The following is a 27,681-nucleotide window of genomic DNA, read 5'->3' on the forward strand; positions in this document are numbered from 1 at the left end:
TAACTCCACCAATCCATTCTGCTCACCTAGCTGTGGAACGCTGCATGACAAGCACCTGGCTTGGACGTGCTTCATTATTGGGTATGTTTCCATTATCAATGAAACTGCAAGATTATCAAGGACACTACTGTTATTACACATGTTACAGAGAGCTGTATTAAAATTCACTTGAAAAACAGCATCTTGCTAAAGGCATATAATAGAATTTTAGTGAAAAAAGAGGAGTAAAATCCTCTGTTCTATCTTTTAAAAAAATCAAGAGCAAAGAAAAGTATAATCCAAGTTTGGTATGGGATAACTGTGTGAGCCCTTTATGCTCTGCTGGGTGGTCTGAACCATGGAATCGACAGCATCAACTCCCTAGTGAGCATTTTATCACAACTGGTTTCAATTGCAGGAGTGTGTGACTATCAATTTTGCCATATAAATGCCATGGGTTGGTATTTGAAAGTCTGCAAATGACACACTTCTTTTTGGTCCATGCCTGCCTGATAACCAACGTGCCACCTTCTCGCCCCCGTCCTCCAGTTCTTGGGATGTGCTCTTTGTCTCTGTGACAAGAAGGACATACAGCACTACGTTTCATTAAAAAGTATGGCATAAATACCTGCAACTTTAACAAACAAGACCAGAAGAGCATACCTTTAGTGAGCTTAGCTGAGATATGTTCTGACTGCAAACAATTGTACACACACACAGACACACACATACAGACACACACACATTATGTCATAGTCATAGAATTCCAGAGCACATTGGCCTAGAATAGGATTCTAAAAGAGAGAAAATCTTCATCCTGGAAGATCAGAGATAAAAGCCTGAAATATTTTCAGATTTCTCAGAGACTAAATAAAGGAAAAAGTGTAGCTATGACAGAAAAGTGTGAATGTGCAGTAAATGGGCTAATTGACCTTAGTAGAAGGATGGAAAAGGAAGTCACTAAAATGAGTTAGCATGCATTTAGCTGCAAGAAGACTCAATAAACAAGAAGGAAAATTATCACCTCACATGGTAAGAAATCCCAAGTTAGGGATTTGTTAATCTAGATCCAGGGTTGAGTAATCTATCCTCTCAATTGGGTGTCATCACAGACCCAAATTCTTTCCATCTTTCCTCTTCGACATCCTGGCTTATCCTCTTGATTTGGGTACCTTATGGTCACAAAACAGCTCTGCAACAGCAGTCACACACAGACTGCACACTCTAAGAGAAGGAAGAGGGCTTGTTTCCTCTTGAGGGTCTCTTCTCCTCATGGGGAGGCTTTGTCCAGAAGCTTTCATTAAACTCCCTCCTGTCTTTCAGGTAGGAGATACAGGATCTCAATGATGGGTTGACCGGCCAAGGCTCCTCCCTGGGGGCTGGAATAGGGGAAGAATTCTTTGAAGCCTGTGGCTCCATGAAAGCTACATTAAGGCAGATTCTTTTAGCACAGAAGAAGGGAGGAGAAAATATTTTAAAAATATGCTGTCTGGGGAGAATTTGAAGGATATGGAAGAAGGAAAGATGTGGTCAATAGAGTGTTGAATAATTCCAGTGATGGCCTGCAGAGCAATCTTAAAGTGTGATGGAGGAAGGCCACCAAGGAGAGGGAGGTGACAGGGAGAATGGAGGGAGAAAGATAGGGAGAGAGAAGGCGGGGGTAGAGAGGGGAGAGAAGGGAAAGAGGGGAGAGAGGGAAGAGGGGAGAGGGGAGAGGGGAGAGGAGAGAGGACAGAGGGGAGAGGAGAGAGGGGAGGGGAAGAGGGGAGAGGGGAGAGGGGAGAGGGGAGAGGGAAGAGGGGAGAGGAGAGAGGGGAGGGGGAGAGGGGAGAGGGGAGGGGGAGAGAGAATACGAATATCCTAGAGATGATAAAATCTCCTGACTAGGTGACATAGAGACACATTCCACCATGAACTATCCAGAGTTGGCTCTGATTTCTCAGTGGTACTAGCAGTACTTGCAAAGCTTCCGAGGATGCAATCCTGCCTGTCTCCACCCCACTGCCCACAACTTTGGCTCCCTATTTTGTGTTCTTTTTTTTTTTTATTAAACTTTTATTTAATGAATATAAATTTCCAAAGTATAGCTTATGGGTTACAATGGCTTCTCCCCTCCCACAACCTCCCTCCCGCCCGCAACCCTCCCCCCTCCGGCTCCCTTTCCCCTTCCATTCATGTAAAGGTTCATTTTCAATTCTCTTTGTATACAGAAGATCAATTTAGTATATATTAGGTAAAGATTTCAACATTTTGCCCATATAGCAATATCAAGTGAAAAAAACTACCATTGGATTACTAATTATAGCATTAAATAGCAATGTACAGCACATTAAAGACAGAGATCCTACATAGTTTTTTTTTTCAAAATAATTAATTTTCTATGCCATTTCCATTTTAACACCAGGTTGTTTTTTTTTTTTTCATTTCCAATTCTCTTTATATACAGAAGATCACTTCAGTATATAATTAGCAAAGACCTCATCAGTCTGCGCCCACACAGAAACGCAAAGTATAAAAATACTGTTTCAGTACCAGTCATAGCATCACTTGGCTTTAGACGACACATTAGGGACAGATCCCGCATGGGGTGTAAGTACACAGTGACTCCTGTTGCTGACTTAACAATTTGACACTCCTGTTCATGGCGTCAGTAATCTCCCTAGGCTCTAGTCATGAGTTGCCAGGGCTATGGAAGCCTTTAGAGTTCGCTGACTTTGGTCTTATTCCGATAGGGTCATAGTCAAAGTGGAGGTTCTCTCCTCCCTTCGGAGAAGGGTACCTCCTTCTTTGATGGCCCCGTTCTTTCCACTGGGATCTCACTCACAGAGATCCTTCATTTAGGTCTTTTTTTTTTTTCCATGATATCTTGGCTTTCCATGCCTGCTATACTCTCATGGGCTCTTCAGCCAGATCTGAATGCCTTGAGGGCTGATTCTGAGGCCGGAGTGCTGTCTAGGACATCTGCCATCCTATGAGTCTGCTGTGTATCCCACTTCCCATGTTGGATCTTTCTCTCCCTTTTTGATTCTATCAGTTAGTATTAGCAGATACTTGTCTTGTTTGTGTGATCTCTTTGACTCTTAGACCTATCAGAGCTATCAATTGTGAGCTGAAATTGATCACTTGGACTAGTGCGATGGCATTGGTACATGCCATCTTGATGGAATTGTGTTGGAATCCCCTGCACATTTCTAACTCCACCATTTGCGGCCAGTCCGATTGAGCATGTTCCAAATTGTTCATCTCCTCCCTCTCTTTTTCCAGTCTTAGATTTAACAGGGATCACTTTTCAGTTAAAATTTAAACACCTGAGAATAATTGTGTGTTAATTACTGAGTTCAACCAATAGTACTAGAACAACAACAACAACAACAAATACTAAAAAGGATAAAGTATTACATTGTACATCTAAAGTCAGGACAGGAGCTGATCAGTTCATTGTTGCTTATAGTGTCCATTTCACCTAACAGGTTTCCTCTTTGGCGCTCAGTTGTCATCGATCAGGGAAAACAAATGATATTTTTCTCTTTGGGACTGGCTTAATTCACTCAGCATGATGTTTTCCAGATTGCTCCATCTTGTTGCAAATGGCTGGGTTTCATTGTTTCTTACTGCTGTATAGTATTCTATGGAGTACATGTCCCATAATTTCTTTATCCAGTCTACTGTTGATGGGCATTTGGGTTGGTTCCAGGTCTTAGCTATTGTGAATTGAGCTGCAATAAACATTAATGTGCAGATGGCTTTTTTATTTGTCAAATTAAATTCCTTTGGGTAAATTCCAAGGAGTGGGATGGCTGGGTTGTATGGTAGGGTTATGTTCAGGTTTCTGAGGAATCTCCAGACAGACTTCCATAGTGGCTTAACCAGTTTGCATTCCCACCAACAGTGGGTTAGTGTCCCTTTTTCCCCACATCCTCTCCAGCATCTGTTGTTGGTAGATTTCTGAATGTGAGCTATTCTCACCGGGGTGAGATGGAACCTCATTGTGGTTTTGATTTGCATTTCTCTGATTGCTAGTGATCTTGAACATTTTTTCATGTGTCTGTTGGCCATTTGGATTTCCTCTTTCGAAAAATGTCTATTGAGGTCCTTGGCCCATCTCTTAAGTGGGTTGTTTGTTTTCTTGTTGTGGATTTTCTTGATTTCTTTGTAGATTCTGGTTATCAATCCTTTATCTGTAGTATAGTTTGCGAATATTTTTTCCCATTCTGTTGGTTGCCTCTTCACTTTCCTGACTGTTTCTTTTGAAGTACAGAAACTTCTCAATTTGATGCAATCCCAAATGTTAATTTTGGTTTTGACTGCCTGTGCTGTTGGAGTATTTTCCAGGAAGTCTTTGCCTGTGCCTATATCTTGCAGGGTTTCTCCAATGCTCTCTAATAATTTGATGGTTTCGGGTCGTAGATTTAAGTCTTTAATCCATGTTGAGTGAATTTTTGTGTAAGGTGATAGGTATGGGTCTTGCTTCAAGCTTCTGCACGTGGAAATCCAATTTTCCCAGCACCATTTATTGAATAGACTGTCCTTATTCCAGGGATTAGATTTGGATCTTTGGTCAAATATAAGTTGGCTGTAGATGTTTGGATTGATTTCTGGTGTTTCTATTCTGTTCCATTGGTCTATCCATCTGTTTCTGTACCAGTACCATGCTGTATTTCGTGTTCTTGAAATACAAAATTCCTCTTTCAGGTGTTGGAGTCTCTGCTAATGTTTTTTTTTTCCCTGTCTAGAATTATCTTCCTACATGTATACATCTGATGACTCTTACTTCCTTCTTTAAGAAGCAGAAGGGACATTGCTTCATGCAGGAAATCTATCCATAACTCTCTGGTTGGCTCTGTGACTCTCTGTGCTTTCACAGTATTCTGCGCACATTGGCCGATTGTTGCACTTAACTGGACTGAAATTCCCTCCCTTCATTTGTTCCTTTCACAGAGGTTTCTTGAATGGCTAGGATATGGCCAGGGCTGGTCTAGACAAGACAAAGTCTTTCCTCTAGTGGAGGAGGTAGAAACAAGGCCATCAGGCAATAAATACATGTATACTGAGGTAGGTAATGATATGTCTTATGAAGAAAAGTAAAGTAGGGTAATAGAATGGAGAGATGTGGGCTGATATTTCAAATAGAATTGTCAGAGAAAGCCTTGTTGATGAGATGTTATCTGAACAGAGATGAATGAGTGGTTGTAGTGAGCCAGTTGAATATTTTGGGAAAGCATTTCAAAAGAGAAATAGGAAGTACAGGAACCCTGAGATGTGCCATGTTGAAGTAATGAAAAGGTGATATGGCTAAAGCAGAATGAGCTAGTGGGACTATGATAGGAGATGTGGTCTGAGAGGTAGCCAGGGACAGATCACAGAGGGCCTTGTGGGTTATGGTACAAACTTCAGTTTCTTCTCAGAGAGAACAAGAAACCCTTGGACTTTTTGAGCAGAGCAGTAAATAATTTAAGTAACTTGTATATAAAAATATTGCTCCAGCTTCTCTAGAGACTATTAAGGAGGAAAATATTAGAAAGATGAGTGAGGAGATTATTTCCATGATCCAGGAGTGGGGAGATGATAGTTTGACCAAAGTGGTAAAATCAGAGACAGAGAGAAATGGGCAGACAGTGAATGATTTTGAAGATATGGGAAAGAAGATTTTTTTGATAGATTGAATGTGAATGAAAATGAGAAAGTATTTAAGGATGATCCCAAAGTGTTTAGCTTAACAAAATGGAAGAATGGGATGGCCATTACAAAGGTGAAGGTGTCTGTTTGGGAATAGGCTGGAGAATGCTGTTAGGAAGTTAAGAGGTTTTGTACATGTTAGGTTTGAGAAACTTGTTATACATTCAGGTAGAAATGTTGGGTAAATAGTTGGATATATCAGTCTTGAATTCAGGTTCAGCAAGCATTCAGGAATTTGATGCAGGTAAGTGACATTTAAAGCATATGGTTGGACAAATCACCTGGGATATGTTCATATATAGAGAAGAGTCTGAGCTCTGAATCCTGATGTATGATATATAGAGTTTGGAAGTGGGGAAAAATCCTGCAAAATAGACAGAGAAAGGATATACATGGTGAACCCATGGAAAATGATAACATGAAGTTAAATGAAAGAAATGCTTGGTGATAGTCAGGGTCTTGAAGACTGAATTCACAACCCTCCCTGCCAAGGACAGGAACTAGTCTTGATCATTTTTATAACTGTAGCCCCCTACAATTAGCAGTGTTCAATAAATGTTTGAGAAACTGACGTGCTTTTTGCTGAAAGATAATATACATTCCAGCATCATCTTTTCTTCTCTGAGATTTGCCTCTTGCATTCCTCAACTTTGAGTGACATGATGGCTATACCCCAGGATAGAGGAATTGGACCACCTTCTTATGGCATGATATACTTGTTAGGTTGCCTTACTTTTGGGTGGTATAACATCAAGGAGATAAAAACTTGGAGAGAATTTTGCCTGAGTTTGTTTTTAGAAATGCTATTTGTCTGTGCAAGAATGGCCAGTATGAAGTAGTTCTCCTGTGGGGTTGCCAAGGTGGGTAGTCAAGTGGAAAAATATTTCATTTGGCTGAGGTTTTAGAGCTCAAAAATGTTTCTGTGCAGAACTCTTCTGCAGAACACATTCCAGAATAAAGAGGATCTTAAAGCAAAAAGATTAGGAGCACAAAGATCCAATTCCTTCTGTGCTTTTGCTGAAGAACAATTACAGATTGTTCTTAAATGTACACAATTGATAGTGAGATAACTTTGAACTGTTGTTTGAATGAACAGTAAGTCTTCCATTCCACAGATTGTGAAGCTATTGTGAATTCTGCCTTCTAGCATTTACTAATTTGTTAGAAAATGTGGTAATGGTACATAGGCAATTTTTCATGAAGAACTTTGTTCAGACAACAAAATTCATAAAATGTAATAACTGAACTGTACCTATTACCTGTTCTTTCAAGAAATGTTCTGATATTCCCTTCTTTCTGTTCTCAAGCAGGGCCTAATATAAAAATGAGTTCCCTGAGCACAGCGAATGTTGAATTTTGCCTTGATGTGTTCAAAGAACTGAACAGTAACAATGCAGGAGATAACATCTTCTTTTCCCCGTTGAGCCTGCTTTATGCTCTACATATGATCCTTCTTGGTGCCAGAGGAAACAGTGCAGAGCAAATCAAAAAGGTACGGAATGCAGTGGAGATTTTCCTAGATCCTGGGAGTCTTTCAGGCATCCCCTCTGGGTCAGCCAAATTATTATTTCTACTTTTACATAAAAATTTTTTTTCTATCTTGTGAAATAAATAAAAACACACATTTGGACAACTTATTTTTCTAAAAAAATGGAATGTGGCTTAAATAATGTAATGCAATGAAAATAATGCAGTACATGTTCTCTTCTCTACTATCAGTGATACCACAAATACATCTCTGCAGTTTTAGAGTTCTTTCTTCAATGATTTAAATGTGACAGAGAGCATGTGCATGGGTTTATTCTTATCCTCTAGACATTTAAACTTATAATAAAACTTGGTGGCATTTTAGAAGTTACTATATTTTAAAAGACACTCATTATTACATGTCTTTATGACAGTCCTGGGTAGGGATTGTTAACCCCATTTTACAGATGAGAAAATGTAGACTGAGATTACATAGGATAACATTAGTGTTTTCATTCTTATATTACATATTATATGATGCTGTGGAAGTCTAGAAAAAAATGGCTCTTAGTATGCTTACTAAGATATCTTATTATCATCTGTTCTTGGAAATCACGCATATCTTATTATCATCTGTTCTTGGTAACCATGTGGTGTCTGAGATAGCCCCTGATAGGCACTGCCCTAGAGAATGGCTTAAAAACAGCAGGAGAGGGGTAGGATGGTAGGAGGGCTAGTGCTTGTGAGCTTAGTACCTGGGACCTGAGACACAATGCCTGGGTCAAGCTGCTTGATCTGTCTTGAACTCAATTTCCCTAACAGAAAATGGGGTTAACAGAATCTACTCATAACACTGTTGAGAGAGTTAAATAAGATATGGTTAAGACTTAATTCAGGATTTGGAGCATAACCGTATCAAAGGTTAGCTTGTATTGGTCTTGCTGTGAAGTGGAAAGATAAATATTTATAACTGTTAACCTTTTATAGGCTACACAGTGACTTTGATGCCACTCAATCCCTTTTTCCTTTTCTAGGTGCTTCACATTAATCATGAAGAATCAACAAAACCAGAGTTTAAGGACTCGTCAGAGGTATGGCAGTATCATTGCTGAGCTGTCAAGTGCTCTTTCATATAAGAACATAGAGAAATAACAGTCCAGGCGTGGGGCAGCAGGGCCCCTTCTTTTGACCATTAGAGAACCAGTGATGACACCCCTGGTCTCCCTCTTTAGTCTTTCTGATAAGCACTGCAACCCAGAGAGCTTAACAATGATAATAATGACAATAAAAATAATAAAATTTCCAGATTTTATTACATGATTTATTGTCATGCTTAGTGACACTTTTCTTGTATTTTATACACTGTGCCCCTTTAGGCTCTGCCAGCCTCATCTATGCAGTGTTGGATTTTTTTTTTTTTTCAGCCCACTGAAAGGCCTGGAATGCACCCTGATGCTTTTCCATATAATTGAATTATGATGATGTTGCCTAATCCATACACTTTGGGAATTTAGTGCTTAGTTTTTTCCAGTAAGAGTATGATTTTTGACATCACAGTAATACAAAACTCTTATGTGAAAATCGCTGTGTTTGGCAGTCATTGGTAGAGAAAATACATAAATGCATATAGATTCACAGAATACTTGCTTCACAGAACCTAACTTATTTTAGGAGATCAAAGACCATAGTTTGATCACAACTGCTTTAGAGAATTTAGGCAAATCCCTATAACGTCCATGAATTCTTACTGTTTTTCAAAAGCATCAAAGCTGCAAGTATAGTAGAGTTGTTATTACTGAGAGACAGATCAGAGTGTAAGGTAAATACAATGAGAGGTTGAGGTGTTTGATTAAATAGCCATATAGAAAACAGACACTGGAAAGCATGTGATAGAGAAAAGAAATGATCCCGTAAGAATAAAGGGAGAAACAAAACTTTAGATTATTGCCTTGAATATCATTCCACTAGAATTTCCTTATTCATGAAAAGTGACTTTGAATTAAACCATTAGAGTTAACAAGTCCATGTGGACTTTTGCAGTAGTTATAATTCTGCTCACAGATGGCAGCCAGTCACAGAGTTATGAAATTATTGTGCTAAAGGAAATCTAGAGGAGAAAAGTGCTTTAAACTCTTTAACTTCTTATACCCACTGACCTTTTATTCTCAGGCTCTCTAGCATTATTTTCACAATGCTTATAACTCTCCACTGGCAAGAAATAAAGCAATTTAATACACCATTCTTTGTTTACTGTCTTTAGTGCAGCCAAGCTGGAAGGATTCATTCAGACTTCGGAGTTCTAATCTCACAAATCAACCAACTAGATTCTAACTATACCCTCAGCATTGCAAACAGACTCTATGGGACCAACAAATTGGCATTCCATCAGGTAAGTCCATCTGAGATGGTGGTCAACAGCTTTCTTAACACCCTGTGAATTTCATACCATTAAATGAATGAAGAGTGAGGAGAGTCATGTGGTATTTATCTTTAAGAGACTGAATTTGAACTTAGAGTTTCAGTGAAATGATTATACCCAAACTCTCATTTAAAGTAGTGAAATATTATATAAAACCTATTTCTGCAAAAATCCCTAAAGCTGTCCATGAATCAAGGTTAGGGATGAAGTATAAAGTAAAGTAGGTAAGAATGATTCATTATGGACCAGAAAAACTCCACTAAATACATTTTCCATATCTTCTTCAAGGTCCTTAGTGGCAGAGCATCAAGACATAGTTGAAAGTGTTCTGGACAGAGAGCCAAGAGGCCTAAAGTCTGCTCTCATTCAGACATATGACTTTAGAAAGATCATTTCTCCTGTCTTTTTAGCTTTTTAAACATTGTTTTGGAATTTTATTTCAGAGGCAGAGAGGTAGAGAGAGAGAGAAAGAGAGTGAGAGAAAGAGACAGAGAGACAGAGAGAGAGACAGAGAGACAGAGAGAGAATTTTCTATCTGCTGATTCTCTACTTGAATGGCCGCAACAGGTAGAACTGGATCAAAGCCAGAGTCGCAATCCAGACAGGAGGTCAATTGCCTGAGCCATGACCATGGCCTCCCAGGTCTGCATTAGTGAGAAACTTGAGTCAGGAGCCTCACGCAGGAATTGAATACAGGTACTATGCCGCGGACCGGCTCTCGCGGAGTCTCAGACCGAGGGAGAACGAGGGAACGAAGAGCCAGGAGAGTCAGAAATCGGCGGGGAAATGACAGACAGACACACACGTTATGTGTATGTTACTGCTGCGATTTATTGTAGTAAGGCTTGGGTTTATATAGTAAAGAACAATGCTGCAGGCAAATGAAAAACTTTTATCACAAAGGTTGACAAAATGAGTTAAAACAATGATGTCATATGAGTGGTTTAGTGGGGACATTGTTTTTAGACAATTTACGGAGGATGAGAATTGACCTTTGGCTTAGTTCCGTTTTACTGAGGATGAGAATTGACCTTTGACTTAGTTTCACTTACTGAGGATGAGAATTGACCTTTGACTTAGTTTCACTTACTGAGGATGAGAATTGACCTTTGACTTAGTTTTATTTACTGAACTGTTTAGGGGAATAACTGTCCAAGGTTTTGCTTGCCCTCTAGGTACCTGGAGATAACCTCTGAGTAACCTTAACATTATTCTGCTACTACAATGGGAACCTAATGATATGTTTTGACTTGCATTCCTGGCTTACGGGAAACTTCTTTTTTTTGATTTTTTAGTTTCTGAGAATTATGAGGGTAAGCAGTAAAGTGTAAACACAGCTGGTAGATAATGCATAATGAGTTCATCAGCAGAGCAGAGACAGGTGTCCCCCAAAATTTAGCAAGGACAGTCTTCGGCTTCCATTAATGTGAGTCGGGGGTCATTACAACCGCGGACTGCACAGGAATCGCCTGGGGCTAAACTCCGACAGAGCGCGCACCCCAAAACCCTGCAGCTTTAGACCCCCGACGCAGCAACATCTTGCCACGCGGGTATCACAGCTGTGGGCGTGGCAATTCCTCCCTTTTTATTTTTAAAATGAAGCTCGAAGACCTCCTGCTGGACGCTCTGTAAAGAATCAAATATGCATTTTAGAATTCCAGGAAGAAAAATTATAATTAGCAATACTACTAATGCCACTATCCCTATATAAATGAGGTAGTTTTTTCAATTTATGGGGTTTAAATTTTTGATTTCTGCTTCTAAACTAGTAGCTATATCTTGCAAATCCCCTATTTGTAGCCTTGATTGACTAGCAACAGCAATTTTCTTTTGCAAAGCGTTTAAATCATGCGTAACATCATTATCATGCCAGACACCCTGTAAATGCGCTTTCACTTTTTCCCAAGATTCTGAAGAATTATATGGTAGCGGAGTAACACAGATTGACTTAAAGTTACTATGACAATGAGCAGAAAACATTGTAACACTTTTACAGGTTTGCTATCCAGCCACCCCACAGGTTGCACAATAGGTGGATTAGGAACATAAGCCCAATATGAAGTCCCCTCAGTTTTTGGAGTTGAAATCAAGGCAAGAAAAGCCACAAAAAGATAAGAGGTTGTACGAGGCTTCCTTGCTCAGCGAGAAGCTTCTTGGCTTTCCGAGCTAGGCGACGGACCATTGTCCAGGTGATTTTTTGTCTTTGCTGGATTATTTTTAGTTTTTTTATTTGATGTTCCATGCGGTTTTTTTTTTTGTTTCTTCCAGCGTCGCTGCCTGCGGCGCTGTGCCGGGGACCGCCCTGATGAGTCTATTTGGGATCCAGACGGGGCAGTCGGCATCCTGTGGGAAAACACAAGCATAGCCTCGTCCCGAGGTGATTAGCACATCCGGACCTTTCCACATTCCTGTTAACAGGTCTTTTCAGAGGACTTTGGGCAGGGGGGGTTTATAGACCTCCCTGTCCCAGTGTTGTAGGGCCGCTGTAAGGCCCTTTCCATCAGCATTTAAATGATTTAAAACAAACAATGAATGAGACAATATATGATGGGGTGAGAAATAAGAATTAGCAGTTTGAAGGCGTTTCAATTGTAGTTTTAATGTTTGATGAGTTCTTTCAATGATTGTCTGTCCTTGAGGATTATAAGGAATTCCTGTAATATGAGTTATGTGCCATTGGGCACAAAAATTTACAAATGCTTTAGAGATATAAGCTGGTCCATTATCAGTTTTAATTTGAGAAGGAATGCCCATAATTTGAAAACACTGAATTAAATGTTGAATAACATCTTTTACTGCTTCTCCCGTTCTAGCAGAAGCATGTACAAAATGAGAAAAGGTGTCAACAGTCACATGTACATATTCCAACTTACCAAAAGAAGACACATGAGTTACATCCATTTGCCAAATAATGTTAGCTTTTAAACCTCGGGGATTTATACCCATTTTTGGAGGATGATGTACGGGGGGACAATGAGTACATTGCTTTACTATTTGTCTTGCCTGTTCTCTAGTAATAGAGAACATTTTACGCAAAGAGGCTGCATTTTGATGGTGAATATTATGACTTTTTAATGCCTCCTGCACTGTAGCTACAATAGACTGGGTATGCATATTTGCTATGGCATTTTCTTTTGCCAGAGGCCCTGGCAATTTACTATGGCCCCTTATATGTGCTATGTAAAACTTTGTCGTTTTTTTCCTGATTAACTTTTGTAATTGTCTTAATAAAGTAAGAATGGGTGATTTTTCTGATAAGAGAGCTGTCTCTAAGGCTGGAAATAAATTAACCACATATTTAGAATCTGAATAAAGGTTAAATGGTTGTGGAAACTTTGTAAAGGCCAATATGACTGCTTTAATTTCTGCCTGCTGGGCAGAGGTTTTTTCACCACTTTTAACATACACACCGTGCTCTTCAGAATAAACCACAGCACAACCTGAAGATGACCCATCAGTAAAAATATTTTGAGCTTTAGCTAAAGGTTGCGGCGAAAACCAGACTGGAAATACCAATTCTACGTGTCTTGCAAATTTTATGATAGGATGTTTTGGATAATGATATTTTATTTGCCCTGCATAGTTTTGCAGCGCTATGACCCAATCTTTATTATTTTGCATTAGCTCCTCTACTTGACTTTTATTGTAGGGTGTGACAATAGTGGCTGGCTCCTTGCCAAACAATTCTTTAGAGCGAGCTCTACCTTTGGTAATTAGTAAAGCACATAAATAAGGATAATCTGCAAGCATCTTTGCCTGTGTATGAGGCAAGTGAAGCCACTCCAAGACTCCCTCCTGCCATAGGCAAGCTGTAGGCGTATAAGCTGTTGCAAAAATCAAAAGACACCAGGGCACAACATAATCTATCTGATGTACACGTGCCTTAGATAAGGCTTTGTCAACTAATTGTAATGCCTGTAAAGCCTCTGGCGTCAATGTCCTTAGAGACTTAGGATTAGAGTCACCATGCAAGATGGAATATAAGGGACTCAATTCTCCTGTAGTAATCTTTAAATGAGGTCTTAGCCAATTAATGTCTCCTAATAATTTTTGATAATCATTTAATGTTTTTAGCCTATCCCTTCTAATTGATATCTTTTGTGAAACAATATAATCATCTTTTATAATTTGTCCCAAATAATTTAAAGGTCGATCTTTCTGTACCTTATCAGGGGCTATAACCAAGCCATGAGCAGTTAAGGTTTGAATAGTATCATACAACAAATCATCTAGTATAGCAGAATTTTCATGAGCCAATAATATATCATCCATATAATGAATTATATATGCAGTAGCATATTTTTTTCTTATTATTTGCATGGCCTTATTGACAAATTTTTGACACAAAGTAGGAGAATTTTTCATGCCCTGTGGCAAAGTAACCCACTGATACCTTCTATAAGGTTGTTTAAAGTTTGATGAAGGCACACTAAAAGCAAAATGTTCACAGTCTGCCGGATCCAATTTTATAGTAAAGAAACAATCTTGTAGATCTATAACAATAATTTTCCATCCTTTAGGAACAGCAACCGGGGATGGCAGTCCAGGTTGCAAAGCACCCATGTCCTTCATGGCTGCATTGACTGCTCTTAAATCTTGTAAGAGCCTCCATTTACCTGATTTTTTCTTTATAACAAATACTGGTGTATTCCAAGGACTTTTTGATTCTACTAAATGCCCTTTTTCTAGTTGTTCTTGTACTAGCTGCTCAAGAGCCTGTATTTTTTCTTCTGTTAGGGGCCACTGACTCACCCACACAGGTTCTTGAGTCAGCCATTCTATTTTATCTGCTACCAAATTTTTTGCAGTGGCCCCTATATAAAATGCTGTTCATTTAAATTGTCTGCTGTTACCAATTTTACTTTCATTGCGTCCAAGAAATCTCTTCCCCATAGGGTAAATGGTAAAGAGGGAAGAACATAAGGCTGTATATATCCTTCCTTACCCTCACAAGTCCATTTTAACATTGCTGAACTTTGCAGGACACCATTAGCTGTCCCCAAACCCAGCAATGAGGAGCCTGTCCGATGTATTGGCCAAGCTGAGGGCCAATCCGAGGAAGCAATACATGTTCTGTCTGCTCCGGTATCAAGGAGCCCTTTAAATTTTTTGCCATTAAGAGACACGACTTTGAATGGACGCTGGCCAAGATCTTGCATTAAAAACACACCCTCATCAGTGCTGCCAAACTGGCCTTGGCCCCTGCTTTCTTGTAGAATCCTGTTTGGCAGGTTTACATAAGGGAGCAATAAAAGTTGAGCTATCCTTTGTCCTTTGTGAATTTGGATAGTCTCTTTTAGAGGTCTGATCATTATCTTTATGTCTGCTTCAGTGTCCGCGTCTAAGACACCAGGAAGTACTTTAAAATTTTTTGCATAATTTGAACTTCTGCCAATTATTAATCCTACAGTTTGAGGCAATAAGGTTCCTTTTACATTAGTGGGCACTAAAGTTATTCCGTCCCACTTGGACACTATAATGTCTTTTGAGCTTGTCAAATCCAAGCCTGCACTACCCGGTGTTGCCCTAGGCAAATCATGTACAGTAAATTCCGGGGCTTCAGGATTTAATTGATGTTTCTGCCCTGCTGACTCCTCTCCCTTTGGTGTGGGGCTAGGAGACCGCCCCTCATCTAGTTTTTTGTTTCCTCCTGTTTCTCTTTTAAAGGAGTCCCATCTTTATGAAACTTGGACTTACACTCATTTTTCCAATGTTTTCCCTTCTTACACCGAGGACACAGCCCCGGCGGCCCTTGCTTCTTAGCATCCTCCTTAGGATGTTTGCATTCCCTTTGCATATGCCCTGGTTGACCACAGTTGTAACAAACATTTATAGATGATGATTTGGCGCCTCCTCCGTATGTTTTCTTAACATATGTACTGAACTTCTGACCTTTCATAGCTGCAGCATAGGCCATTCCCTGGACTATAGCTGGTGAGGCATCTAAACATGCTTTTACATAATCTTGAATAGTTTCTGTCTTTTTAATAGGCCGAATTAAATCCTGACACAAAAGAATTAGCATTTTCTGTAGCATGACAACTAGCAATGCATGCCCCATGGTTCCCAAGATTACTTACTCTTAACCGGTAAACTTTCACCGGCAGGACTGCAGATCCTTCGTAAGAGCCGTTTCTAACTCTGAGGAAAGAAAGAGAAAGATTACCTGTCCTTCAGGTCCCTGTTCGGGCGCCACCTGCCGCGGACCGGCTCTCGCGGAGTCTCAGACCGAGGGAGAACGAGGGAACGAAGAGCCAGGAGAGTCAGAAATCGGCGGGGAAATGACAGACAGACACACACGTTATGTGTATGTTACTGCTGCGATTTATTGTAGTAAGGCTTGGGTTTATATAGTAAAGAACAATGCTGCAGGCAAATGAAAAACTTTTATCACAAAGGTTGACAAAATGAGTTAAAACAATGATGTCATATGAGTGGTTTAGTGGGGACATTGTTTTTAGACAATTTACGGAGGATGAGAATTGACCTTTGGCTTAGTTCCGTTTTACTGAGGATGAGAATTGACCTTTGACTTAGTTTCACTTACTGAGGATGAGAATTGACCTTTGACTTAGTTTCACTTACTGAGGATGAGAATTGACCTTTGACTTAGTTTCATTTACTGAACTGTTTAGGGGAATAACTGTCCAAGGTTTTGCTTGCCCTCTAGGTACCTGGAGATAACCTCTGAGTAACCTTAACATTATTCTGCTACTACAATGGGAACCTAATGATATGTTTTGACTTGCATTCCTGGCTTACGGGAAACTTCTTTTTTTTGATTTTTTAGTTTCTGAGAATTATGAGGGTAAGCAGTAAAGTGTAAACACAGCTGGTAGATAATGCATAATGAGTTCATCAGCAGAGCAGAGACAGGTGTCCCCCAAAATTTAGCAAGGACAGTCTTCGGCTTCCATTAATGTGAGTCGGGGGTCATTACAACCGCGGACTGCACAGGAATCGCCTGGGGCTAAACTCCGACAGAGCGCGCACCCCAAAACCCTGCAGCTTTAGACCCCCGACGCAGCAACATCTTGCCACGCGGGTATCACAGCTGTGGGCGTGGCAGTACTAGGATGTGGAACACAAGCTTTTTAATTGCTAGACTAAATTGCTTGCTTCTACTTCTATCTTTAAAATGATAGGATTAAACTAAATTCTAGCCCCAAAATTGAAACACAAGTTATATCCTATCCCAACAGCAATGCAATATGTAGTTTTATTGTATGTTTAATATTTGCCAATCCCTGTACTATTTTCTAATGCCTCAACAACACAGGCATGATCTTGTATTATCTTTATATTATGCTGAGAGACAGGTACAGTATTGTCATTAATTCTAGACCATGAGGCAGAAAAATCAAGTTTCACAGATAAAATTAAATGGCAACACCTGGATATGAGCCTTCTCTAAATTCATCTTCTTGCTTTGAATTGCCAAATCATCCTGCTGTGACTGAGGTGAAATGCCAGGGCCAGCCGTGTAGCTTTTGCTTAACCACTATAACCTAAATGCCAGCTGGGAAAGAAAGGAAGAAGCTCTTCTCTAGCCCGATAGCCTATGCTGTGTCTTAGTGTGATAAAATTCTGGTGGTCTGACCTAGGAGGGCTAGCCCACTTTGGTTCTACAAACATTTCAGGGATATTTTATTTTGTTGTCCTGGGCAATGTAGGGAAAATTTTACAGAGTTCCTGAAGTGGGAGTGATAGACAATTATGGTCCTTTAGGTTGGAACTCTCTCTCTTACTTCTGCAAACAGTGACCCAGACATAATAATAATAGATGTTGATTTGGAATGATGGTGATTGCAACTGTTCCTGAACTGAGGTGCTCCTCATTAGCATCATGGTGATGGCAGTAACCTGTGTCATAGATAGATAGACCTTGTTATCTCAGGATTCTGGCTGGAAAACCTCCTATTTTGTGGGCTTTAGGAAGCCACAAAAGGATGTGTTCCAGAGGCAATTGGAACCAACTTAGGACAAGAATGATCCTAAGGCTTGTTTTTAGTTCTTAGTTAAGCTCACTTTCCTTCTACATTGGATTTAGGCACAAAAGAACCATTTAGGCAAATGGAAAACCAAACCCCAGGCAGCCACTTTCACAACTTCCATATATGTAAGTCTTTCATCATCTGGTTCAGTTTATGGTGGGACACGGTCCTGGTGGCCTGTGGAGGTTTGCTCCCACGTTGTCAACAGCAGAATCACAGGCAGGTTAGTTGAGTTCACGTAGATTTGGCTGCTGTCTTGGCAGTTGCCAGGTCTAGGAATCAAGGGCAATAGCTGATAACTAAGACTGGCTCCAGAATGCTACATGCAGGGTATTTTAAAAGAGAGTTCTAGATTCCATATACTGAATTTTACACTACTTTAACTTGGGTAATATGTTATAGGTGAGAAAAACGTCAGAGTCCTGAATATGTTCACACTTTATATAACTTTTTAAAATGTCAATTATCTACATCAGAGAATGTTGTTATTATTAATTTTATTAAGGTTGCTTATTGAGAGACTTTCTGGTAGACTTCAAACTAGCAAGCCACTTAATCACTCTGGCTCTAAATTTTTCTGTCTATAGCATGACAGTAAAAATTGTTATCTGTCTGCTTTGAAAAGGAAAGAGTAAAGATAGATGAAAGCATACTTACCATACTTCAATTTGTTTTATTTTGCTTGGAACATTTTATTTTATTTTTAATAGATTTATTTACTTATTTGAAAGAGTTACACAGAGAGAGAAGGAGAGGCAGAGAGAGAGAGAGAGAGAGAGAGAGGTCTTCCGTCTGCAGGCTCACTCCCTGATTGGCTGCAGAGGCTAGAGCTGCACCGATCCGTTTCTTCCAGGTCTCCCACGTGGGTGCAGAGGCCCAAGGACGTGGCCTATCTTCTACTGATTTCCCAGGCCATAGCAGAGAGCTGGATTGGAAGTGAAGCAGCTGGGACTCGAACTGGTACCCATATGGGATGCCGGTACTGCAGGCAGTGACTTTACCCACTATGCCACAGCACCGGCCCCTGGAACATTTTAGAAAAAAGAAGCCAATGATATGATAGAAATAATAAGCAAACATTTCTGAACAGTCTTTTTAGATTTTGTTAATATTTTTGTTTTACTAAAAACAAGCTCATGTGGATTGCACATCTTTCATGCCATAAATATGAGATGCTTTTGTCTATATGTTAGAGCTCTAGAGCTATAGCTTTTTGTTTTCCTTACACTACTGTTCTGTTATTGATTAATTGTCCTTTCTTTCACAGCAATATCTAACCTGTTCTGAGAAATTGTATCAAACCAGGCTGCAGACTGTTGACTTCGAACAGTCTACAGAAGAAACAAGGAGAGCTATTAATGCTTGGGTTGAAAGTAAAACAAATGGTAAGGATACGTCACATGTTTCTCCAAACTTTATCTGTACTGTATTGATAAACTCCCTGAGTCAAGGCGCTGACAAGGAAGCTGAGTGAAGCCTTGAACTTGACATAGGTAGATCAGAAATGAAGGAAGTAGGGCTATATTTTGAAATATCTCTTACAATCATTTTCCCAGAATGGTTTATGCCCAAGTGACTCAGAAAATGAGAATGAACACCATTTCCACCTTATGTAAGTATTGTTCTACAATTAAATTATAAATACATTTTTCACAATTTAAAAAATCCTATATATGAACTATTTTTATTACTTTAAATTTTTATTTAATTTTATTTATATAAAAGGCAGGGAGAAAGCAAGTGAGAGGGGTGGTGGTAGGAAGATCTTTTACCTTCTGATTCATTCTTTAAATGCATGAAATAGCTGGGGATGGGCCAGGCCAAAGCCAGGAGCCTAGAAGTCTATCTAGATCTCCCATGTGTCAGGTGTTCAATACTTAAGCCATCACAGCTGTCCCCCAGGGTGCACCTTAGTAGAAAGCTGGAATTGGAGTTAGGCTCAGGACTTGAACCCACACATATGGGAAACCCAGAGGAATCTCTGGGCTCCTGGCTTTGGCATGGCACAACTCAGGTAGTAGGGCCATTAGGGAAATGAACCAGCATATGGAGGGTCTCCCCCATTCCCCTCTCTCTCTCCCTTCCCCTTCCTCTCCCCCACCCAGTAACTTTGCCTTTCAAATAAATAATAAATAAGTATGCTGGTGCTGTGGTGTAGTTGGCTACACCACATATGGCGCCAGTATCCCATATGGGTGTTGGTTAATGTCCTGACTGCTCCATTTCTGATCCAGCTCTCTGCTAGGGCCTGGGAAATCAATAGATGGTTGCCCAAGGGCTTCAGCCCCTGCATCCATGTGGGAGACCCAGAAGAAGCTCCTGGCTCCTGGCTTTGGATGGGCCCAGTTTCTGGCCTTTGCAGCCATTTGGGGAGTGAACCAGCAGATTGAAGACCTTTCTCTCTGCCCTTCCTTCTCTCTGTTTGTAACTCTATCTCTCAAATGAATAAAACCTTTAAAAAATAAATACATCTTGTAAAAAAAGATAGATTTATTTGTATGTAAAGAAAGAGAGAGATCTTCCATCCACTGGTTCACTACCCAAATGGCTACAACTGTCAGGGCTATGCCAAGCTAAAGCCAGGAACCAGGAACTCTATATGAGTCTCCAACATGGATGGCAAGGACTCAAATACTTTTTCTAACATCTAGTGCCTTCCCAAGTACATTAGCAGGAGGTTGGATTGGAAGCAGAGTAGCCAGGACTTGCACTGGCACTCTGAAATGGGATTCAGGTATTGCAAAAGGTGGCTTAACCTGCAGCACCACTATGATGTCCCTCAAAATATATATTTTAAGATAAATTACAGCAGCTGGCGCCGCAGCTCACTAGGCTAATTCTCTGCCTGTGACGCCAGCACTCTAGGTTCTAGTCCCGGTTGGGGAGCCGGATTCTGTCCCAGTTGTTTCTCTTCCAGTCCAGCTCTCTGCTGTGGCCCGGAAAGGCAGTGGAGGATGGCCCAAGTCCTTGGGCCCTTCACCTGCATGGGAGACCAGGAGAAGCACCTGGCTCCTGGCTTCAGATTGGTGCAGTGCACCGGCCGTAGAGTCCATTGGGGGGTGAACCAACGGAAGGAAGACCTTTCTCTCTGTCTCTCTCTCTCTCACTGTCTAACTCTGCCTGTCAAAAAAATATATATAAATTACAGTATAATCTCTTACTGATATTTCCTATTTAATTTAAGTGCTTGAGATTTTTATTTGATGCTTCCTTACACCTGTTTCTCTTTTATCCTGTGTTAAAATCACCTCTCTCTAATGTCACCTATATTTTGTACAGTTACCTCATGCCATAATGCAGCCTTAAAATAACAATACTAATAAAACAATGAAAAGCTGTCCTTAAGATATTTCTGGCAATTCTTTTTAGTCTTAGGATATATCCCACTAGAAGTGCATAGTCAACTTTATTGTGTTGGAATAATCCCTTTCTGTGAGATCACGCCACCAGAAGCATTGTACCATTGGTTGCTGAAACCTCAGAACTCAGGCAATCATATTTCCTAATATGGGAGAGAATTGAATTGATTAAACAATAAGTTAGGATGAGCTAGCATCAAAGTACAAAGTCAGAGTTAACTGTATTTATGTAGAGTATGTCAGTAGGAGAAATAGATACTTCTCTGAGTAGAAGAACCATGCTTTCTTTTATCCCACCAAACTGCTTAACAATGAGGAGCTCTCAATGGTCTCTTCTTGACTGATGGATTGGCAGACATTATGACTGATTAGTAATAGACAAACATATACAAATACGTTATCCATTTAGCTGATGTTCAATCAGGAAATGCTCAGACTGGTGTTGTGGCATAGCAGGTAAAGCTACTGCCTGTGATGCTGACATTCTATATGGGTACCAGTTCCTGTACTGGCTGCTCCACTTCCAAGCCAGCTTTCTGCTAATGGCCTGGGGAAAAGTAGTGGAAGATGGTCCATGTGTTTGGGCCCCTGCCACCATGTAGGATGCCCAGGTGAAGCTCTTGTGTCCTGGATTTGGCCTGGCATGGCCTTGTCTGCTGTGGCCTTTAGGCAGTGAATCAGCAGATGGGCGATCCCTCTCTATTTCTTTCTCTGTAACTCTGACTTTCAAATAAATAAATCTTTTAAAAAATTAGGAAATGCTTGTAAAAACAAATATTTTTTAGATATGATAGTTTACTTAGCATAGTCATATTAAATAAACCACACATGCAAAATGTGTTTTTAAAAAGATCATTTTTGAATTAATTAATTAATTTGAAAGCCAGAGTTACACAGAGATACACAGAGAGAGGAGAGGCAGAGAGAGAGAGAGAGAGAGAGAGAGGGAGAGGGAGAGGGAGAGAGAGAGGTCTTCCATCTGATGGTTCACTCCCCAATTGGTCGCATCGGCCAGAGCTGCGCCGATCCGAAGCCAGGATCCAGGAGCTTCCTCCAGGTCTCCCACACGGGTGCAGGGACCCAAGGACTTAGGCCATCTTCTACTGCTTTCCCAGGCCATAGCAGAGAGCTGGATGGGAAGAGGAGCAGCCAGGTCTCAAACTGGCACCCATATGGGATGCTGGCACTTCAGGCATATTTATTAACTTGATGCACCACAATGCTGGCCCCCAAAACATCATTAATAAATTAAAAATGTGTATTGACAACATTTGTACAAATTTTTGTGCTACAGTGTGGCATTTCAATATATGTATGCTATGTATACTGATAAGATCAGTGTAGTAAACATTTCCCCTTCTTCGACCTTACTTTAAGACTGTGGCCTTGGAGCTCTTCTCCTGTTTGTTCATAAAATACACACTGGGTTATTGTGAACTAACACCACTATGCTGTGTAGCAGTAGGAACTTACTCCTTTGCTCTAACTCTGACTTGGTACCCATTATCTGGATTCCCTCTATCCACCTTCCACATCCCAGCCTGGGATAATTGCTATTCTGCACTTAGATTGAGGTGTTTTGGTTTGTTTTTAGCTTCCACATTTGGGGGAGAATATGTGATATTTGTCTTACTGTGTCTGTCTATGATGCTCTCCATTCTGGAAATGACAGGATTTTCTTGTTTCTTATTGCTAAATAATATCCCATTGTGTATTATTATGTCATGTGCCAAACTCTGATCCGCTGATCCACTGATCATGAGAAAAGAGTCTGAGGTTTAATGTAAGTTTACTCGGTAAAGCCCTCAGCTGAGATATTAGCTTTGGGACAGGAATTTGTATTTAGGTTCTTGTCATACGCTCAGTGCTGTGGTCCCTAGAACAGTGGCACACAGAAACGCCTTGACAATGTTTTTTGAAATCAGAAATTAAGTTGATGCTATTTTTTGTCATGTGTGTATTATGATATTTATTTAGAATAAGTGCATGTTTACTTAGAGTGCTTGTTATTCAATCGCCCAGTTATATATTTACTTATACATTCATTAAGAGTCTAGGCATGCAGCATTTCAGGTTAGATATTTATATCACGAGCTAGTTACTGTGTGAGGCCCAGATGGTCAGTGGAAATTAAAGCCCTCATCAAGCATGGAGTCTGATACTTCAGATATCTCTGTGATCATATTCCAAAAAGGTTTTGTAAATTGATGTACCAAAATACACCAAGAGGTTGGGTGTTCCATTTTTATTAGCATATGGGGTCTTCAAAAACTTTATGGAAAATATGTATTATGAAAATACTATGCCTGGGTCTCAAAAACATTTGTACCAAAATAAACTTAGCTTTTAATTCTATTTTCCATGAACGGTTTGAAGTATTCTTATGTTTATAAAGCAAGCACCTCCTGGTGACTTTTTGTAAATCTTGATGTTCAGATGTGTGTTTACTTCAAGTGAACTGTATATTTGAGATCCGCCGACCCTAGTGCATTGAAAGAATTAGCAAATATTTATAAATACTTAATTGATTTTCCCAGTGAGGACATGGTGTTTATAAAGCTTGTAATTGTTAAAGATAAGCCACAAGAAATTATCACAGAATTTTCTAAATAAGATGTAATACATGAGAGAGCATTGGTATAACTATGTATAAGACAAATTGATCCATCACTAACATACTCCTTACTCCCTGGATGCCATCTTCTGATTAGAAATAACAAAGCATTTAATACCAAAGCACTCATTCAACAAGGAAGATTCTATGGCTGTGAGATGAAGGAATTCTTCTGGCATGTCAAACTTATAATTAGTCTTATATGGCTCTAGATTTCTTGTGACTATTCAACTCTCGATTATTAAGTTCAAATCCAAATACATCTATCTTCTTATTTTAATTCCAGGAAAAATCACAAACCTCTTTGGAGAGGGCACAATTGACCCTTCCTCTGTAATGGTCCTGGTGAATGCCATATATTTCAAAGGACAATGGCAGAACAAATTTCAGGAAAAAGAGACAGTTAAAGCCCCTTTTCAGCTAAATGAGGTAAGTAGTTAATTTTTAGACTGATGGAAAATTCAGAAATATGGTCTTGGTTTCCATAGGTTTCTTCATTTGTGTTTTCTATGAAATTTTACTTTTTCCATATTAAGTGTCAGTAACCTTTCCCAGATTTCCTGGCAGAGAAAAACTATCCACTCTTTCCATATATATATTGTTAATTTCTCAAGCAGCACAATAAAATTATCTGCCATTTTTATCCTAGAAATACTTTAATTTGATTAAAAAAAGGAAAATAATACATGTTCATTTTCCTACATGCATAATTTTTGCTAGAAATATGCTTCAGTTTTTGGTTGACTCAGACTGTATTATTAGAATTACTTAATCTCTAGCCATGAATTACCTTCAAATTAAAAAATAATGATAACTTTTGCAAAGGGAAGTAATAAAAGGGTCCACTCATGCCTTTAGAGTGTTAATGCAGGCATTCATGTTCTACAATAAAACAAGAATGCATACATATGCACTCACATATGTAACTCTGCAACTGTATGGGCTAATTGCAGTCTTTTTAATTTTTTGTTATTTAGGGCAGAAGTGTACTTGTGGAAATGATGTACCAGATGGGAACGTTCAAGCTGGCTGTCATAAAGAGGCCTCAGATGCAAGTTCTCGAGCTGCCCTACGTCAACAACAAACTAAGCATGATTATTCTGCTTCCAGCAGGCACAACTAAGCTAGAACAGGTACAATGGCCAGAATGCTGGCATGCAGGACAGAGCATGTGCATGTGTGTACACACATGCGCTCTGTGCATCCCAAGATGTTGGTGCCGATGTTAGTCAGAGTCACCATCTAGGTACTGCCCTAGGGAAAGTGAGAGCAAAGGACAAGACACAGTCCCTGTGCTTTGGGACAATGGACTTAGGGAAAAGAAGTTATTCTTTTTTTTTTGACAGTCGGAGTGAACAGTGAGAGAGAGAGACAGAGAGAAAGGTCTTCCTTCCGTTGGTTCACCCTCCAATGGCTGCCGCGGCTGGCGTGCTATGGCCGGCGCATCGCCCTGATCCGAAGCCAGGAGGCAGGTGCTTCTCCTGGTCTCCCATGGGGTGCAGGGCCCAAGGACTTGGGCCATCCTCCACTGCACTCCCGGGTCACAGCAGAGAGCAGGACTGGAAGAGGGGCAACCGGGACAGAATCCGGCGCCCCGACCGGGACTAGAACCTGGTATGCCAGCGCCGCAGGCAGAGGATTAGCCTAGTGAGCCGTGGTGCTGGCCAAGAAGTTATTCTTATATGAGAAGAGGCACATGGTGGCAGAAGGAGCCTCTTGCAGAAATATACACAGATACTGGTTATTTGTTTTTTTGGGGGAAATGCGTGCCACAACCGTAAAGAAAACAGATTCGGGGTGAGAATTTGGATCAAATGCCCTCTCCCTGGCTGCAGCCAAAGCTGCCTAGAACAGGGCTGGCAGTCTGGGAGCGACCATGCCCCCACCTAGTGGGACTTCCCAACACTCTGCTAGAATGACGGATGGTTTCTTAGCATAGCTGAGCCTCTGGGAGACTGCACAACACACGCCCAGGTTGGGTGGCCCCAGTTGGAGGGTTTCTAAGACAAGGAATGCTTCTCTTAAGGTGAAAACAATGTGGCCCAGGTGGGTGAGCACAGGGAGAGCTTCCTGAAAGGCCTTAGCCTGGGATTAAACAGTAAAAGGAATACCAATCTGGAGGGAACTATGGTTAGAGAAGCAGGGCATGGCCATGAGAACAGGTGTGCTTACAGGTGTGACCAATTCAGAAGGGATCTGGACCTGGGGCCTGTGGTCAGCTGGAGTGGAAGATATTTGGAAAAATAGGAGGGTACTTCAAAAATTTCATGGATAATGGAATTAAAAAGATGGTTTATTGTGGTGCAGAAATGTTCAAAAATCATGCATAGTTTTGTTGCAATATACCTTTCCATGGGCGTTTTCAAGCAGTTTGGAAGCCATTTAACCCCTGTGGAAAGTCCTGTGGACGTGGGGATGGCTTGAGTTATAATAAAGAGCTCAGGGAAGGTTTCCCTATAGGACACAATGGATGACCCTTACCTGGCTGAGTAGAAGACGCACAGGTGAAGCAGAGCAAAGAGCACATGCAAATACCTTAGAAGGGAGAGGCAAAGCAGGAGGACACCAGGGGACTGGAGCTGTCAGAGTGGAACGGGGTCCCTGGCATCCTTGGAGTCGCATGAGGGTTGAGTTCATAAAGGAGGGTGCCAAAATGAGAAGCAAGAAGCTATAGTTGAATTCTTCCCGAAAATGGGCCTGTGCTGACTTCAGGGGCGGTAGAGAAAGAAGTTCAGGTGAGGCACACATGCTGAGGGATACAAGGCCAAACCTGGGGGCTGCATCTTGAGCTTTGTGATGAGCTATGGAGGAGAAGCAGGCAGCAGGAGAGTGAGGGTGGGGTTAAATGCAAGAAGCTTCCACCACCCCCCCTCCCCCCCCCCGGTAAGGTTTGAGTATGTTTTGAAGGCAGAAAAGAAAGTAATGAAATTGACCCATTCACACTGAGAATTATGAAAGCCAACAGTGTTCAATGTGGAGGCCGGGTACTTTGCTCATGCGGGCTCATCTGTGTTTTTGCTCAGGTAGCAAAGCAGCTGAACGCACGTGCACTTCAGGAGTGGATCGACCCTTCCAACATGGTGGAAAGAGAAGTTGAAGTGCATTTGCCTCGATTCAAGCTCGAAATCCAGTATGAGCTCAATTCCTTGCTAAAGTCCCTAGGGATGGCAGATATCTTCAACCAGGGCAAGGCTGATCTTTCTGGCATGTCATCAGCCAAGGGCCTGTACTTATCAAAGGTCATCCATAAATCCTACGTGGATGTCAACGAAGAAGGCACTGAGGCAGCGGCCGCCACCGGGGACATCATCACCGTGAAGCGACTGCCCATCCGATACCAGTTCATGGCGAATAAGCCCTTTCTGTTCTTCATAAGGGACATCCATTCGGAGATGATTGTCTTCTGTGGCAAGTTTGCCTCTCCATGAGACAGGGCTAAGTTAGGCTGAGTCATGAAGGAGGTGCAGGGGCAAACAGGGAACTGCCTTGTGGCCCCAAAGCAGTTCATGCCTCACACACCTCTGTGCCTCAGTCTGTGCATGTGCAAAATAAGTCTAGGCTCTCTTCCAAGTTCTTCTTTGGATTGGTAATCATGGAAGAAGATACAGTCTCAAAATCGTTCTGACTTTATCTGTGGGGTTTTACTTGAGTGCTGCCTGAGTGACATGGTCAAAGTCAATGAGAACTGTTTGAAAGGATTAGATTCTCTTGCTTTGTGTATTTCAGTGAGATCTTGAATAAGTCACTTGTCTGCCTTCAAAAAAGCCCTTTTAAGGGCCTTGACTTTGCTTGGGTTTTTAAATATTTGATTCAGTCGTGTATGTAAATATAAAATCACTAATTTAAGTTCAAAATTCTGTATTGACTCTAATAAATTCATTCAATGCCTTAAGCACCTTGAAGACTTGTAACACACAATTAAATGACTTCCACAGGGAGACTTTGGATAAGGGGAATTCTATTGAGTGAACATTTTAGTAGAGTTTTTGCCAAATCTTCTTTAGGTACTAAATTGAATAGTGTGTTTATTTATTTATTTTTTTAATAATTCAGTGAGTGAGATTTCATAATATCCAAAGACAGATATCCATTAGATTTTTATGTTAAAAAAAGCTTCCTAAGGGCTGGTGTTGGTGTGTAGGAGGTTAAGCCACTGAATGTGATGCCAGAATC

At 40.6% G+C, this 27,681-nt stretch overlaps 1 protein-coding gene across 1 annotated transcript; it reads left to right on the plus strand.

The window, feature by feature from the left end:
• On the plus strand, positions 1 to 26,936 carry SERPINB11 (serpin family B member 11). The gene is made up of 8 exons (XM_062200297.1): positions 1 to 81; positions 6,966 to 7,147; positions 8,157 to 8,213; positions 9,383 to 9,511; positions 18,803 to 18,920; positions 23,795 to 23,937; positions 24,486 to 24,641; positions 26,532 to 26,936. Exons 1-8 carry the CDS (start codon positions 45 to 47, stop codon positions 26,934 to 26,936), a joined length of 1,227 nt encoding a protein of 408 aa, XP_062056281.1. The 5' UTR covers positions 1 to 44.
• Positions 26,937 to 27,681: the final 745 nt, after the last annotated feature.

Source organism: Lepus europaeus, chromosome 9, assembly GCF_033115175.1.
Source record: "Lepus europaeus isolate LE1 chromosome 9, mLepTim1.pri, whole genome shotgun sequence".
Lineage (NCBI taxonomy): Eukaryota > Metazoa > Chordata > Mammalia > Lagomorpha > Leporidae > Lepus > Lepus europaeus.

Excerpts from the sequence above, each read along its gene's own strand:
- SERPINB11 (XM_062200297.1), top strand. The coding sequence starts at position 45 with ATGACAAGCACCTGGCTTGGACGTGCTTCATTATTGG. Across the intron at positions 82-6,965 it reads TGGACGTGCTTCATTATTGG|GGCCTAATATAAAAATGAGT; the intron begins GTATGTTTCCAT and ends GTTCTCAAGCAG. Across the intron at positions 23,938-24,485 it reads CCCCTTTTCAGCTAAATGAG|GGCAGAAGTGTACTTGTGGA; the intron begins GTAAGTAGTTAA and ends TTTGTTATTTAG.